Source organism: Antechinus flavipes, chromosome 2 (assembly GCF_016432865.1).
Source record: "Antechinus flavipes isolate AdamAnt ecotype Samford, QLD, Australia chromosome 2, AdamAnt_v2, whole genome shotgun sequence".
Taxonomy (NCBI): domain Eukaryota; kingdom Metazoa; phylum Chordata; class Mammalia; order Dasyuromorphia; family Dasyuridae; genus Antechinus; species Antechinus flavipes.
This window is the reverse complement of record NC_067399.1, coordinates 492,420,567-492,439,104: the sequence shown is the minus strand read 5'-3', so window position 1 is coordinate 492,439,104 and position 18,538 is coordinate 492,420,567. Positions and strand designations below refer to the sequence as shown.

At 34.7% G+C, this 18,538-nt stretch overlaps 1 protein-coding gene across 1 annotated transcript in view; it reads left to right on the top strand.

Annotated features, from left to right (window-relative positions):
- The window catches only part of LOC127546835 (liver carboxylesterase 1-like), a 50,763-nt gene extending 32,835 nt beyond the window's left edge, over positions 1-17,928 (top strand). Inside the window, exons 14-15 of the mRNA XM_051973768.1 lie at positions 9,112-9,184; positions 17,029-17,928. Coding sequence (XP_051829728.1) covers positions 9,112-9,184; positions 17,029-17,206 — 251 coding nt within the window. The 3' untranslated portion in view covers positions 17,207-17,928. The remainder of the gene's footprint in view (positions 1-9,111; positions 9,185-17,028) is intronic.
- The last annotated feature ends 610 nt before the right edge of the window (positions 17,929-18,538 follow it).

Here is an 18,538-nt window from a genome sequence, read left to right as displayed (position 1 = left end):
CACTACAAACAGGGCTGCCACAAACATTTTGGCACATACAGGTCCCTTTCCCTTCTTTAGTGTCTCTTTGGGGTATAAGCCCAGTAGAAACACTGCTGGATGAAAGGGTATGCACAGTTTGATAACTTTTTGAGCATAGTTCCAAATTGCTCTCCAGAATGGCTGGATGTGTTCACAATTCCACCAACAATGTATCAGTGTCCCTGTTTTCCCACATCACCTCCAACATTCCACATTATCTTTCCCTATTATTCTAGCCAAACTGACAGGTGTGTAGTGGTATCTCAGAGTTGTCTTAATTTGCATTTCTTTGATTAATAATGATTTGGAGCATGTTTTCATATGGCTATAAATAGTTTTAATTTCTTCGTCTGAGAATTGTCTGTTCATATCCTTTGACCATTTATCAATTGGAGAATGGCTTGATTTCTTATAAATTAGAGTCAGTTCTCTATATATTTTGGAAATGAGGCCTTTATCAGAACCTTTGACTGTAAAACTGTTTTCCCAGTTTATTGTTTCCCTTCTAATCTTGTCTACATTTGTTTTGTTTGTACAAAAACTTTTCAATTTGTTATAATCAAAATTTTCTATTTTGTGGTCAATAGTGATCTCTAGTTCTTCTTTGATCATAAATTCCTCCCTGTTCCACAGGTCTGAGAGGTAAACTATCCTATGCCCTTCCAATTTATATATAATCTCATTTTTTATGCCTAGGTCATGAACTCATTTTGACCTTATCTTGGTGTATGGTGTTAAGTATGGGTCAATGCTAGTTTCTGCCATACTAATTTCCAATTTTCACAGCATTTTTTTGTCAAATAATGCATTCTTATTCCAAAAACTGGGGTCTTTGGGTTTGTCAAACACTAGATTATTAAAGTTATTGGCTGTTTTGTCCTTTGAACCTAACCTATTCCATTGATCAACTAATCTATTTCTTAGCCAGTACCAGATGGTTTTAGTAACTGCTGCTTTATAAGATAATTTTAGATCTGGTACAGCTAGGCCACCTTCATTTGATTTTTTTTTTTCATTAATTCCCTTGAAATTCTTGACCTTTTGTTTTTCCATATGAACTTTGTTGTTATTTTTTCTAGGCCATCAAAATAGTTTTTTGGGAGTCTGATTGGCTAAATAAATAGATTAATTTAGGTAGTATGGTCATCTTTATTATATTTGCTTGCCCAATCCAAGAGCATTTAATATTTTTCCAGTTGCTTAGATCAGACTTAATTTGTGTCAAAAGTGTTTTGTAGTTTTGCTCATAAAGTTTCTGATTTTCCCTTGGCAGATAAATTCCTAAATATTTTATACAATCAGTAGTTACTTTAAATGGAATTTCTCTTTGTAACTCTGTTGGGTTTTGTTAGTGATGTATAAGAATGCTGATGACTTATGTGGGTTCATTTTGTATCCTGCAACTTTGCTAAAGGTGTGGATTGTTTCTAATAACTTTTTAGTAGAGTCTTTGGGATTCTCTAAGTATACCATCATATCATCAGCAAAGAGTGATAATTTGGTTTCCTCATTGCCTATTCTTATTCCTTTAATTTCTTTCTCAACTCTTATTGCCAAAGCTAACATTTCTAATACAATATTAAATAGTAACGGTGATCGTGAGCAACCTTGTTTCACTTCTGATCTTATTGGGAATGGTTGCAGTTTGTCCCCATTACATATGATGCTTACTGCTGGTTTTAAATAGTTTAAGAAAAAGTCCATTTATTCCTATACTCTCAAGTGTTTTTAATAGAAATGGATGTTGGATTTTATCCAATGCTTTTTCTGCATCTATTGAGATGATCATATGGTTTCTGTTAATTTGGTTATTGATATAATCATTTATGCTAATAGTTTTTTCTAATATTGAACTAGCCCTGCATTCCTGGCATAAATCCTACTTGATCATGTTGTATTATCCTGGGGATGATTTTCTGTAGTCTTTTTGCTAATATCTTATTTAAGATTTTAACATCAATATTCATTAGGGAGATTGGTGTATAATTTTCTTTCTCTGTTTTCAACCTACCTGGTTTAGGTATCAGTACCATGTCTGTGTCATAAAAGGAATTTAGATAGGATTCCTTCATTCTCTCTCTCTTTTTTTTAATAGCTTATATAGTATTGGAGCTAATTGTTCCTTAAATGTTTGGTAGAATTCACATGTAAATCCATCTGGTCCTGGGGATTTTTTCTTAGGGACTTGATTAATAGCTTGTTCTATTCATTTTTCTGAAATGGGACTAGTTAAGCAATCTACTTCCTCCTCTGTTAATCTGGGAAGCCTATATTTTTGGAGGTAGTCATCCATTTCACTTAGGTTATCAAATTTATTGGCATAAAGTTGGGCAAAGTAACTCCTTATTATTGCTCTAATTTCTTCTTCATTGGTGGAAAGTTCTCTCTGTTCATTTTTAAGAATAACATTTGATTTTCCACTTTCCTTTTTCTAATCAGATTTATCAAAGGTTTATCTATCTTATTGGTTTTTTCATAAAACCAACCTTAGTTGTATTTATTAATTTAATAATTTTGTTGTTGTTTTTTTTACTTCCAATATTATTAATTTCACATTTTAATTTTAGAATTTCAAGTTTAGTATTTGATTGGGGATTTTTAAATTGGTCTTTTTCTAACTTTTTAAGTTGCAAGCCCAATTCATTGATCTTCTCTTTCTCTATTTTATTCAAGTAAGCCTCTAAAGATATAAAATTTCTCCTTATTGCCACTTTGGCTGCATCCCACAAATTTTGATATGATGTCTCGTTGTCATTATCTTGAGTGAAATTGTTAATTGTGTCTATAATTTGCTGTTTCACCCAATCATTCTTTAAGATGAGATTATTTAGTTCCCAATTACTTTTTGGTCTATTTACCCCTAACTTTTTGTTGAATATAATTTTTATTGCATCGTGATCTGAAAAGAAAACATTTTCTATTTCTGCCTTCCTGCATTTAATTTTGAGGTCTTTATGTCCTAATATATGGCCATTTTTTGTATAGGTTCCATGAACTGCTGAGAAGAAAGTATACTTCTTTCTGTCACCTTCAGTTTTCTCCAAAGATCTATCATATCTAATTTTTCTAATATTCTATTTACCTCTTTAACTTCTTTCTTATTTGTTTTGTAGTTAGATTTATCTAATTCTGAGAGTGCAAAGTTGAGTTCTCCCACTATTACAATTTTGCTGTTTATTTCTTCTTGCAACTCTCTTAACTTCTCCTTTAGGAATTTAGATGCTATACCACTTGGTGCATATATGTTTAGTATTGATATTGCTTCATTGTCTATGCTACCCTTTAGCAAGATATAGTTTCCTTCCTTATCTCTTTTAATTAGATCAATTTTTGCTTTTGCTTGATCTGAGATAAGGATGGCTACCCCTGCTTTTTTTTACGTCACCTGAAGTTTAATAGATTATGTTCCAGCCTTTCATCTTTACTCTGTATGTATCTCCCACCTTTAAATATGTTTCCTGTAAAAACATATTGTAGAGTTCTGACTTTTGATCCAGTCTGCTATCCACCTCTGCTTTATGGGAGAGTTCATCCCATTCACATTTATTGTTAAAATGACTAATTCTGTATTTCCTGCCACCTTATTATCCCCAGGTTATGCTTTTTTTTTTCTTACCCATCCTTATCCCCTTTCCCAGTATTAAACTTATGGGCACCACTTGCATCTCTCCCTCTTTAGTATCCCTCCCACCCTCTTTGAATCCCTTCCCCTTTCTTGTACCCTTCCCTTATTACTCTTTCCCTTTTCCCTTTTCCTCTCCCACTTTTTAATGAAGTGATAGAAGGTTCTCTGCAAATTAAATGTGTCAATTATTTTCTCTTTGAGCCAACTCTAATGAGAGTAAGATTCACACAATGTTCCTCCTCCTCTCTAAATACCCTCAGATATGATAGGTTTCCTTTGCCTCTTCATGATGTAGTTTCCCTCTTTTTATCTCGTCTTTTCCCTTTTTCTGATAGTATTCCCTTTCCATTTCTACTTCCTTTTTTTGCTATATCAATAAAATCAAATGGTACATATACTCTTTATGTATATCTACAACCGAAATACAGTTCTCAAGAGTTATTTTTACATTTTTCTGCTTCTCATGAGTCCTATGGTTGGAGATCAATTTTTTTTTTTGCTTAGTTCTGTTTTTTTCCTTAGAAGCAAATGGAATACATGTGTTTCATTAAATGTCCATCTTCTTCTTTTGAAGAAAATGCTCAGCTTAGTTGGGTAGTTCATTTTTGGCTGCATTCCAAGTTCTTTTGTCTTTTGGAATATGAGATTCTAGGCCCTTCAATCTTTTAGTGTGGAAGCAGCTAGATCTTCAGTGATCCTTATTGTGGCACCTCAGTATTTGAATTGTTTTTTTCTGGCTGCTTGTAATATTTTTTCCTTAGTCTGATAGTTCTGGAATTTAGCCACAATGTTCCTTGGAGTTTTTATTTTAGGGTCTTTTTCAGAAGGTGTTCAACAAATTCTTTCAATGCCTATATTACCTTCTGATTCTATTACACCTGGGCAGTTCTCTTTGATGATTTCCTGTAAAATAGTATCTAGGTGCTTTTTTTTTTAATCATAATTTTTGGGAAGTCCAATAATCCTCAGATTATCTCTTCTCGATCTATTTTCCAGGTCTGTTGTTTTTCCAAGTAGATATTTACCATTTTTTTCTAATTTTTCTTTTTTTCTTTTTTCAGTTTTAGTTGACTGATTCTTGATATCTCAATGAATCATTCATTTCTATTTGTTCAGTTCTGAGTTTTAATGAGTAATTTTTTTATTAGCTTTTTTTTTTTTTTACTTCTTTTTGTGTATGTCCAATTGAGTTTTTAAATGAATTGTTTTGCTCTATGGAATTTTTTTCCATTTCATTATATACACACATACACCCCCCCCCCCCCCCCCACACACACACACATATATTTACCAAGTTATTTTCTTTTTCCTACTTTCCTGGGAGTTCTTTACCTTTTTCAATTCACATTTCAGGAAGTTTTTACTCTTTTGCATAGCTTCTCTTTCTTTTCCCCATGTTTCTTCTAGCTCTCTTTTAAGATTTTTTATAATTTTTTTTCTAGGAGAGCCTTGCATGATGGGAATCAGATTACATCCCCCTTTGGGCTTTGTTTGGAGACTATCTGCTATTAGTCTCCTCAGGATTGAAAACCTGCCTCTCTTTCTGTATAGAATGTATCGATCATCCCTTTGATGTTTTTACTCATTTTTTAAAAAGCCTTTAGGGTCTGCCTTCAGGGCAAGGAGGTTACCAGTTTCCTCTGCACAGCAGGAGTAGGTATATGAACAGTAGCTGTCCCACCAATGGGCTGCAAAGAGTGGCCTGGCTGTGGGAGTGGGAAAAGCTCAGGCCTGGGTGGCACAGTCTGAGCTGGGGAAGTGCCTTGCTAAAATCCCCCCTGTGCAGATTAGTGGCTACCCTGGGGCTAGAGGCCGAGCAGTGAAAGTGTCACTACTGTAGCCAAAAACCTGCTGTGGGTATTAGCAATTATCCTGCCCGGCACCAGAAGTGTCTCTGCCCTGGGGAGGACAGTCGGGCTGCCGGAAGTTATATTGCCCCAGGCTGGGCCCCTTACTGTGCGCATTAGAATCTACTCTGGACTCTGCCCCCCACTGCTCTGCAGATTTGTGACTGCCCCAAGCAAAAGGCCTATGCTGTGGCCTGTGCTGGTTCCCTCAATTCCGGTTTTGGGTAGGTATAGCTAGATCCTGTTAGATTCTGGCATTTTTTAGAGTACCTTCTATCTTCAGTTTTAATTTCTCTGCTAGTCTACTACTTTGCAATCAAAGCAGAGCAGTCAATCTATGGTAGAGCCCTCTATGGAGACTACCCCCACCCAGTTTGTTCAATATGCTAGCCTCTGATTCTATCCCTTCTTGCACTGGTCTTCTCCCACCTCTCAGGACAAACCTTTTCTGGTGATCTTCCAGATTATCTTCGGCTGTAAAGTTGTTGCTCTTCCAATCTTCATAAATTTTAGCAATCAAGTGCTTTTTTTGAGGCTGAATTTAATAATTAGTAGTGAGGGTATAAGAGAAGCTCAGAAAGCTGAGTGTGCCTTCTCCATCATCTTGGCTCCAGCCCCTATATATTTTTAAAAGAGTTGTTTTCTTCAATTTCTATGTTTCCTTTTCCAAACTCTATTTCCCCATTTGTTCCCCATTGTTCTTCTAATTCTCTTTTAAGATTCTTTTTTCAATCTTCCAAGACAGACTTTTGAGTTGGAGACCAGTTTGTATCCTCTATGAAGCTTCATCTGGAGATGTTTTGTTTTTAATGACCTCATTCTTCCTTTAATGTCCATTCTTCCCTGTCTCCACAATAACTATATATGATCAGAGCTCATTTTGCTTTCTTGCTCAATTTTAAAGGTTGAGTTCTATTCCTGGGATATAGAGAAGAGTGTCCTGAACTTCCTTTACAGGGACAGGAGCTTCATGCTGCACTGGGGCCAGTGCTATTATAAGCTTTTCTTCTGAACTGGATGGATTTGGTCAAGTACAGCCTGATATGATGGAGGTCATACTCCAGATATTTGTGGGTTCTGTCACTTTGAAATCCATTCAGAGACTTGATCTATGATTGATTCCAAGGAAAGCCAGGAAGAGCTCAGGCAAAGTCCTGTCACTATCCATCTTGGCTGTATCCCCTGAATGTATTTTTTAAAAATAATTTTTCATTCATGTCTATTTTTTAAACACCATAATAGTTTTCCATAGTTTTCCTTCCCCTTTCCCTCTTTAAGAGCTATTCTATATAACAAATAGTGTTTTAAAAAGAAAAAAGAAAAAGGGGTATAATCAGTACAACACAGTGAAAAAGTGCTAAAGTATGCATACTACGCAGAATCAGTGGGCGTCTCTCCTCTAAAAAGGAATGAATTAGGAATGTCCTGTCATAGTTCTTTTAAATTTTGCTTGTATTTTGTCATATTCAGTTTTGATGGGGGAATGGTTGTTATTTTTATTTACAATGTTTTAACCACTATATATATTAGGTTTGGGGAGCACTGTTAACTATATGTGGAACTTTTTATGCTTGTAAGTGTTCATTATATTTATTAATTCTTATAGCACAGTAGTATTCTATTATACCAATATACTCAATTTTTTTTTTAGCCATTCCTTAATCAATGGCCATTTATTTTATTTCCAGTTCTTCAGTAGCACTTGAAGGTACTGATATGAATATTTTGCTATATATGGGGATTTTGTTCTTGTGGATAGCTTCCTTGAAGTATATTCCCTGTAATTGAATCTCTGGATCAAAATATATGGACACAATAATTCTATTTGCATAAAACCAAACTCCTTTTCATTTTTTAATCAGTTCACACTTCCTACAACATTATATAGTATGCCTATCATCCTTCAACTCTTGCCATTCTTTGTTATCTTTGGCAATTAGCAATGTATGAAATAAAACCTCAGGTTTGCTTTGATTTATAGTCCTCTTAATATTAGTGATTTCTATCATCCTCTCATGGAGCTATTAAAATTTTGCACTTGAGAAATATTTATTCATATATTTTGAACACTTATTTATTAGGTAATAACAGATATATAAGCACACATATTCATTTATATATCTTTAATACCAAACACTTGCCAGAGTAATTGAAAAAAATATTTTTCCATTCAACCATTTCCCTTCTTATTCTGGTTACATTAATTCTGTATGTTTAGAAGCTTTTTGATTTTATAAAATCATTTTTATCTTTTTCATTGCCTCTATCCATTACTTGTTTAAGGATACATTTTGTACTTATAACTATGAAAAGTATATGATTTATTTATCTTCCAGTTTTTATTATATGATCACTTTAATATTAAGACCACATATTCATTTAGAATGATTCATGCATTCATTTAGAATGCACTGTGGAAAATAATATAATCTGAGTGCATTTCTTTAGGGAGAATACTATGTGCTCCAGGAACTTTATTCCATTTGATGACTGCTCAGATTAAAGTTAAGTGGTAATGAGGTTTAGTTAAGTTGTTTCTGTCATGTCTGATTCTATATCAGAAAAAAATAATGGAGAAAAATCATTTGGAGATTTCTTGGCAAAACTTCCCGAATAGTTTGCCAATTCCTTCTCCAGCTCATTTTACAGAGGAGGAACTGAGGCAAACAGAATTAAGTTACTTGCCTAGGGTCAAATATCAAATAAGTATCTGAGGCCAGATTGGAATTCAGAAAGATGAGTCTTCCTACCCAGAGACCTTCCCCTCTATCCACTGGGTAACCTAGCTGTCTTTGAAAATGATGTTAGGAACCATGTAGGACCATACTTTGGAAGAGTCTCTGTATGTCACAGAGAATCCATTAATGTTCTGATGGTTCAGGCGACAGTCCCATGGTTTTACCATCATATTTAGGCCTCTCCAATTTTGTCCCATTCAAGTGTTTTAGAGTCTATCTGATTTTATGGGACTTCCTGAAGATCCAGAAAGAAACCCCTAAGTCCATTTTCCTCTTTCCTTTCCTTTTCCATTGCCAGTAGTAACAGTGACCTTTAGGTAGAATGTTAATACAACACTCAGATTTTAGATGCAAAGTTAGATATTGGCATAGTGAGAACAAGGGGTTTGGGGTGAGAATTTGAGAATCTGCAGTCGAATACCAGCTTGCTACTTACACTTGTATGATCTTGTGTAGATCATTTGATCACCTCATCTTCACATTATGTAAAATCTAGATGACCCTACCATAAGCTGTAAAATCTTATGATACTATATAACATCAGCCATTGTCATCATGCTTTTCAAAAACTTGTTAATGTTTAAAATTATGTCACTAGCAATTAAATTCCCATAAGTTATCTTTTGATAATTGGCAAATTTCTGTAGGACACAGGATACATAAAAATCAAAATTTTTTTTAAGTTTCATAAATAAAATCAGGGTATTGCTTAGGGAAAGCACCCAATAAAAGAAAAAAAAAAAAAAACTGGAAGTTTACAAAAAGGAAAGCCCCCTAAAGGAAACAAGGTGTAAAGGCAAAAGTTCTATGGGAATTTGAAGAATAACTGGTTTTGATCCTTAAAATCTAGTTACATTATACCTTCTGCTCTTATTTTCAGAGAGTTTCCTGGAAGAAGAGAAGCAACTTAGCAGGAAAATGATGAAATATTGGACCAATTTTGCTCGGAATGGGTAAGATTAGTAAACAAGAAGAGGGAAACATTTTCTCCCCAAAAATGTTCAAATACTTTTTTTCTCCTATCATCCCTACTTTCTCCTATAAGTGCTCTTATTTTTTTCAGAATGGATAAACTCAATTTTTAAATAATATTTTATTCCCCCAATTACATATAGAAATAATTTATAACATTCTTTTTTATTTACATATTTAAAAAATAGGAAAAAGAAAAAAAAACATAAATAATTGTTTTGTGCATAGTAGAATATAAGAGAGCATTCAAAATATAAAATAATAAATTTCCACTTCAAAAAAGTATTTATAATAAGTTCTATACATTGTATTCAGAACTATCAGTTTTCTTTTGTTCTCAGCTATGCACTTTTTATTTTATTCTTTTTCCTCCCTTTTCTCACTCAAACTCCCCTAAGCAGGCAACAGATTGTGTGTATATAGCATGGAGATTGTGTGTGTGTGTGTGTGTGTATATACACATATATACATATATATGTGAATGTATCCATACATATGTGTATATATGTACATACATATACAAATGTATCTATAATCACATATTATATATATATATTTACATTCACATACTTCTATATAAGATTATACAATGTTTGTTTATTCTGTTTCTCTAAAGGTGGATAACATCATCTTTGTTACAGCCAAGTCTTTCCATATTTTCTTAATCTGCCAATTCATCATTTTCTAAATTACAGCACTATTTGATTCTTATACTTTAAACCAGACTTTAAATAGTCTTGAAATGTTAATATGACACATATATAATGTAGTTTTCTATTTTTCTCTTTTGATTGAATATTTTTAATATGAACTTTGTTACCTCTACTTTTTTCTAATAAATTCTATTCCCAAACATTATTATTACATTTGTGTGTATCTCTTGTTTCCTATTCTTGCTGATTCCTCCACTTTATTTCTATCTGCTTCTTTATCTTGTTATTGCTTAATTTGCCCTCCTCCAATCCTTTCCCTCCCTTTTTATTCCATTTCCATTAATCTATACTGTCTTCTATACCTCTCCTTATCCTACACCCTTCCCCTCTTATTTCTTAATAAATTTATAAAACTTTTATGATACACCAAATACTTTTGACATACATACCTTCTATATATACCATCCTTTAATTTTAGAAGGAGGCAAATTTTCTTCTTTGGGTCAAGCATGTTCATTATGATTTTGAGGTGTCCTTATCATTGTCATTGTATATATGGTTTTCCTAGTTCTGTTTAGTCTTCCCATACTTCTATGTATTCACATTAATTATTATTAGAAAGCAGTGATATACCATCATGTATTATAGAGAGGGTATCCAGGCCCCAATTGATTGGCATCTACTTTGTTTCTATTTATTTACTGCTACAAAAAGTTCATTATGAACATTTTGATGTATAAGGGCTTTTTAATATTTTATCGTTGACTTTCTTGGAATATATGCTTAGAAATAAGCTATCTGGGTCAATAGGTTGATCCCAGACATATTACTCTACTTTCCTAATTACAAATTACTTTCTACAGTGAGTAGATCAATTTATAATCCATAAATGTTGTGTTATTTGCTTGCCTGTCTTTTCATAACACCTTTAATATTTATTCTTTTAAAATTTGTCACTTTTGCAGATATGTTAAATATGAAGTGAAACCTTAAAGATTTCTTTTTAATATTTTTTCTCTCTTAAGCGTAACTTGGAACATTCTTTTTTGTTGGTTAAAAGTTTCTTTTGAGAACTACTTGCTCATATTATTTGATGACCTCTCTACTGAACAATAACAGAATTTTGTATATTTTCATTATTTCCCAATATAACTTTCTGAACTTATTTACATTAATTTTGTTCAGTCAAAAACTTTTCAGTTTCATTTAATTGATAGCATATTCCATTTTTTGTGATTACTCTTATCCTTTGGTTAAGAATTCATTCTCTAGTCATAATTATAAAAGATAAATTTTCTGGTTCACTAACAGTCAATGGTATTTTAAATGTTTAGTTTACATATCCATTTTAACTTTTGAGAAATACGTTGTATTGAAGTTGTTAATCTAGATATAATTTCTACCAAGCTAATTTCCAGTTTAAAAAATAATTGTTGAAACAACAACTAGAGGCTTCTTCACAACTTGAGCTCCCAGATTAGTTTTCAAGAAGGCACATGCTTCACCTTAAGGCTACAAATCCTAAAACTCTATAGTTCATATATAGAGGTATAGGGTTTGTTCAGGGAAAACTAGGACCTCTGTGATGAGAGCTGCCTGACCCATTACAAAGCTGCTTTCTACCTTTGGTGATTACCTGATTCACCTAACTCTCACCCATGGCTCCAAGAACCTGCAGCATGCATAGTGGCCACAACCCATTAAACTTTTTAGCCAGACAAGTTAAACCAGGTTGAGAGTAACCAAGGGGTCTCAAATCCTATGGTGAGTTAAGGGGGTATCTACCCCAAGTATGTAAAGATTTCCAGTAGAATAAATAGATGAAACAAATGTAATTTTTTTTTTTTTGGTTTGAATGCAACTGTGGGGGTGGATATATTAAATAAATAAGTGAAAAGAATAGATGGATGAGAACAATTTGTTCCAATGGCCATAGAGGTGAAGCAGGTGTTGTGGAGTGCTTAGAGCTTGATTACACCTGGAAGACGCCATCATCCACCTCACCTCAAGTCATCATCAGTCATCTTGACTCTGTTCTGTCAACGGATAGTAGTGGCTCTGTAAAAGAGAGCGAAGTTGAGGATTTCATGCAACTGTCTCATTTAAATCCAATTTACACATAAATCAAAAGATATCACCATACCATTTTACCATTTCGATCCTGAAAGCCTTGTGGCAAAGGGCAAATGAGGAGGCAACAGGTACTTATACACTAAGAGCTTTAGTCACAACCCAGCACACAGATGGCTCAGTCCATAGAATCATCTTGTAGTGGAGTGGAATTAGCAGCCCCCTGGGTGTCTGAGCAACTTTTAAGGATCACACTGCTGCGTGAGGAAGGGCTAAAAAAAGGTGCTTTAAAAATTGCCTGATTAGTGTGGCAGGTAGGAATCCCACCCTGTAGCCAACACAGTGAAAATGTACAAAAACTTCTGAAAAGCTGATATCACTCACCCTCGGTACATGAATTGTACACACATTTATAAACAACACAAAATCCAATAGACCTTAAAGAAGAAAAGATCTTTTTGCAAGAGAACTCAATAGGTATCACATCCAAATAGCAGCCCTATATGAAACAAGGCAGTGATCACATGAAAGGGAGTGCCACGAAGTCGGTACAGATTTTTCCATAAAAATCTAATCTAGTGAACAAGCTCAAATACCTTCCAAAAGGAGTGGATAACAGGCTCATGACAATGTAATTGTCATTTGAAGGAAAGAAAACACCTTGCCATCATAATTAGTACCTTTGCTTCCATCATGACAAAGTAAATTTTTATGAAGACTTGGAGACTGTTTATCAACAATGCCCAAAAAGGACAAGCATATAATTCTAAGTGACATATTGCTAGAGTAGACTCAGACTATCAGATGGCAGGGAGTCCTTGAAGGAAACAGCAATAGCAATAGTCATTTACTACTGAAGACTTGTGCATTTCATGACCTTCTCATAACTTTCCTTTTACCTAAATGTAATACAACTTCACCCTTACAGCAGACTTTGGCATTTAGTAGATTATATGATTGTAAGGAGAAGAGACAGACTGGATGTGAGAGTGACAAAGGCAATGTTTGATACAGAGTGCCACACTGATCACAGACTTATCCTCTCCAATTTTTTTTTAATATGTGTATCCAAACTGAATATTCACATTCAACAAAAACAGTTGGTCCAAAGCAAAAAGATTACTAGAAGAATTAATGTCAACACATTAGAGTGCTTCTCTTAGACAGAATAGTTGTTTGCCAACTTGGAGGGAAAATTGAGCCAATACACAATTGGTAACAATGGAATCGAAAAAGAGTTGGCAGCTTTCAGAGATTTGGTGTACGGCACTACAGTTGTTTCTTTGGGTCAGAACACTCACATACATCAAGTCTGGTTTGATGAAAATAGAAACTGCTAAATGAAAAATGAGAACTTTGCAGGGAATACCAATTCATCCAACTTCAAGAAGGTAGCATTCAATTCTATCAAAAGTAAAGCACAATGGAAACTTAGAAAGACGAAATATTCTTACCTAATGAAGGCAGATGAAATTGAGTTTCATGCTGATAGTAACAATCCAAAGCATTTTTATAGTGCATTGAAAACTATTTATGGGTCAAAGACCTATGGTACACCTCAACTATTCAGTGATGATGGATATGTGATTAGTGATAAGGACATGATCCCAGATAGATGGGTTGAACATTTCCATAATCTTTTAAACAGGCCATCATCAATTAATATTGAAGCTATTGACCATTTATCTTAAATTGAAATCAATCACTCCCTAGCTGAAGTTCTAGCTGAAGAAGAGGCTTTGAATGCCATTATACTCTTTTCATGTGGCAAACCACTGGGTAATGATTATATTCCAACTGACAAGGTGGGAGATCCATTGCTCATAAAATTTCCAGATTATATGGCAAGAAGGAGTTATGGCCCAGGAGTTCAAGGATGCCACCATTATCCATCTTTATAAAAGGTGATAGATTATTCTGTGACAATCACAAGGTAGGGCAGTTCTTTCTTAGTCACTACTGGGAAGATTTTTGCCAGTCCTATTTAAAAAGCTGATTCTACATCTGGAAAAAGATCATCACCCTGCAAGCCAATGTGACTTCAGAATGGGCCAAGGAACAGTCAACATGATATTTTCTGCTTGACAATTCCAGGAAAAATTCCAAGAGAACAAAGATCTGTATGCAACATTTTCAGATATGACTAAGGCCTCTGATACAGTCAGTCATGAGGGCTGATGGGAAATTATGTCAAAATTTGGTTGTCCAGAGAAGTTCATCAGTATAATACATCAATTTTATGATGGTGTGCTTGCCCTAGTTCTGGATAATGGGCAATGCTTGCAGGGGTTCTCAAACTTTTTAAATAGAGGGCACAGTTCCCTCAGACTGTTGGAGGGCCAGACTATAGTAAAAACAAAAACTTTGTTTTGTGGGCCTTTAAATAAAGAAACTTCATAGCCCTGGGTGAGGGGGATAATCATCCCCAGCTGCTGCATCTGGCCCATGGGCCGTAGTTTGAGGACCCTTGCTAGAGCTTTCCCAAACACAATGGAGTGAAACAAGGCTGCATGCTTGCTCCCATGCTTTTTAGCATGATGTTTTCAACTGTATTATCAGATGCTTTCAATAAGGACAATCATAGAATCAGTCAGCTGCCACACAGATGATAAATTCTTCAATTTGAAAAGGCTACAACCCAAAACTAAAGTAGAGGGCATGTTGGTGAGTGATTTTTTGTTTGCAGATGATTGTACACTTGATGCAGTTGCCAAAGCTGAGATGCAACAAAGTACAGATCAATTCTCTGATGCTTGTGCTAATTTTGATCTAACAATTGACAACATGAAAATATAGGTCCTCCATCAGCCAGCACCACACCATCCATATGTGGAACCATCAGTTACAGCAAATGGTGAAATTTTGAATGCTGTGGATACCTTGGCAGTATGCTTTCCAGAGATAACCACATTGATAATAAAATTGACATATGCATTATCAGAGTTAGCTCACTGTTTGGGAGACAGTGAAGGAAAGTGTGGGAGAGGAGAGGGAATATACTGACTACCAAACTGAAAGTTTACAGAGTCATTGTGCTGACCTCAATGTTATATGCCTGCGAAACTGGACACTATTCCAGTACCATGCCAAGAAACCGAATTGCTTTTTGAATTGTCTTAGGAAGATTCTGAAGATCACCTGAAAGGATAAGATATCAGAAACTTTTCCTTTTCCAAAACAAACTGCCAAACATTCCAACTCTACTGGAGAGAACATAACTCTGTTGGACTGTCCACATTGTTTCAATGCCAAATGTACACTTGCTAAAAAGTTTATTTTATGGAGAACTCACATGGGGCAAGCATTTACATGTTGATCACAAGTTGGTCAAAAAAAGCTATGCTAGGACACTTAAGGTCTTTTTTAAGACTTAAAATTTACAATTGATTGTATGATGTGGAAGACACTGACAGAGGACCACCCAGTATGGCACGTCCTCATCAGAGAAGGTGCTGTGCTCTATGAGTAAAGCAAAATTGAATTATCTCAGAAGAAACATGAGATTGCAAACTACCCCAAATATTAGATACAATCCCAGGTTAGATCTGACCTAAGGCAAAGCATTCTGAGCTCATATTGGTCTAATCAGCCAGAGTTGGACACACTGGAACTTAATTCTGACATAGTGATATTATTTTGGTTCTCTTTGAGAATGAAGGACAACAATAATCAACTCCCAGTGTATTTCTCAATAATAATCAGTAGATAAAAACTAGCTTTAACACATTCACCAAGATCACATGATAAGAAGAGTAGCTACAACATATTCCCATTCCCCCTTTGATCTTGGGGAATAATTTCCCACAAATATTTATAGCTTATTTAAGAAGAATGGATAAAAACTTAGAGTGCATTGGTAATGAAGCATCTCCATGGGAATACATAAGGCTATTCGCTTCTTAAGGACCCTATCAGGTATCCTATCAAATTTTTCCTAAGCTTCAACTGCTTCACTTATTCTATCTCTTTTCACTCTATCCCATCCCATACTATCTAAAATAGCATATTTTCTTAACTTGCCTTCCAAAGTCTAAATTTCTCACTGAAGGATGGCTTTAAATATCCAGAACTAAATCTCTCTTGAATCTTTAGCAGGCTCTCTCTTTGTTTTTTATTATCAGTGGTCCAGCAATTCAACATTGCATCCGGTCTTGGATGTTTATTTCTCAACTACCTCTCAAACAAGTTTCAAAAATTTTCGAAGTGATCCTTCTAAGCAATAGTTCTTATAGTCAGAGGTGGGGAAAGGAGGAGAAATTACCTCTTTTGCACCCATTAGTCCTTAAAGTTAGGTTCCTCTTTGTGGGACTGCAGAGCTAGCAACTCAGAATTTTGAAGTCTAAGAGTCCCTTCCAATTGTTTTTCCAGTCAATGTGGAACTGCTTCCAATTCATTTAGAGACAAGAATTAACACTTCCTTTTTTTTTTTTTTTTTTTTGGCGGAGGCAATTGGGGTTAAGTGACTTGCCCAGGGTCACACAGTTAGGAAGTGTTGAAGTGTCTGAGGTCAGATTTGAACTCAGGTCCTCCTGACTTCAGGGCTGGTGCTCTATCCACTGTGCCACCTAGCTGCCCTGAATTCACACTTCTAAAATGGATTAAAAGGTTATTAGCACCTTGTTAACACATAAACATTTTGTTAACTGTGCTTCTTATTTCTTTTAATTATTGCATTATTATGCAATAATTTCTTGCATTATTGAGCTAGAAGTGGAGGATGGAACCAATTTTTCTCCACACATAGCTTTTCCACAGTCAAATATGAACTTTGTCCCCAAGTATTTTATGAATTTATATTTTGGGGGTAATGACATAGTTATTGGGTTCAGTTGTTTATGATTCTTCCTTATATAGATTTCCACTGTTTTACTTTTTTGTTTTTTAACCAGTAAAAATGGTTGATGATTATTGCTTAATTGCCTTATATGATAATTTAAAGTATAGTTGAGAAGGTAGAAACTTAATAATGTCTCAATCCTTGGAAATTTGGCTTTTGTGACTCTTAAAATTATTTTTAAATAATTTAATGAAATATTTTAAAAACCATGATTATTATTTATGGTTAATTATTAATGTAGTTTAAAATTTTGTTACTTTTCTAGAAACCCCAATGGTGAAGGCCTAATAAAGTGGCCTGTATATGATCAGAATGAAGAGTACCTTCAAATTGACATTATCATGAAGACAGACAAGAAGTTAAAGGAGAAAGAAGTGGCATTTTGGACTGAGCTTTTGTCAGAGGAGCCAGTTGGTGTCAAAAGAGATATTACAGAACTATAGTTTGAAAAGATGCACTCTCTTCCACAAGAAGCTTCCATAAAACTTGATGAGGATATCTTTCAAACTTGAGATGGAGTCTCATTATTTTTTGGTGGGAGAACTTTTCAGCATGAAAGTAAAAGAAACCATATGAGACCAGGGATAAATGAAACCAGGGAAACATCAATATGTTGGGCAATTATTGGGAGTTAGGAGCCCCAGAGCTCCTGCACAAGGAGACATTATGGTATTTTTTGTTTGTGTGTTTTGCTTTTCAGATTGTTGGCATTTACCTAATGTTCTATTAAATGAAATCCACTTTATATGTGATTCTTGTTACCTTCTTGCCTTGTTATCTTGTTAGAGAATTTTAGTTTTATCAAGGGAAATCAATAGGTTCACATCTAAAATAAGATTTAGTCCATATGTGAATTCGAATTAGGACATCTCTATACATTTTTTCTTTCTTTCTTTTTTTTTTTATTAAAGCTTTTTATTTTTCAAAAAATATGTGTGGACAATTCTTCAACATTAGTCCTTGCAAAACCCTGTGTTCCAATTTCCCCTCCCTTACCCCATGCCCTCCCCCAGATGGCAAGTAATCCAATATATGTTAAACATGGTAGCAATATATGTTGAATCCAATATATGCATATATATTTATATAATTATTGTATTGCATAAGAAAAGAGGAGCAAAATAAAATGCAAGCAAAAAGCCACAAAAAGAGTGAAAATGCCATATTGTGAATTATACCCAGCTCCCACAGTCCTCTCTCTGAGTATAGATGGCTCTCTTCATCACTGAACAATAGGAACTGGTTTAAATCGTCTCATTGTTGAAGAGAGCCATTGATCATCATATAATCTTGTTGTTGCTGTGTACAATGATCTTGTGGTTCTGCTCATTTCACTTAGCATCAGTTCATGTAAGTCTCTCCAGCCCCCTCTGAAATCACCCCACTGATCATTTCTTACAAAACAATAATATTCCATAACATTCATATACCACAATTTATTCAGTCATTCTCCAACTGATGGGCATCCATTCAGTTTCCAGTTTCTTGCCACTACAAAAAGGGCTGCCACAAACATTTTTGCACATGTGGGTCCCTTTCCCTCCTTTAAGAGCTCTTTGGGATATAAGCCCAATAGAAACACTGCTGGATCAAAGGGTATGCACAGTTTGATAATTTCTTGAGCATCGTTCCAAATTGCTCTTCAGAATGGCTAGATCTATTTACAGTTCCACCAACAATGTATTAATGTCCCAATTTTCCCACATCCCCTCCAACATTCCTCACGATCTTTTCCTGTCAGCCAATCTGAGAGGTGTGTAGTGGGATTTCAGAGT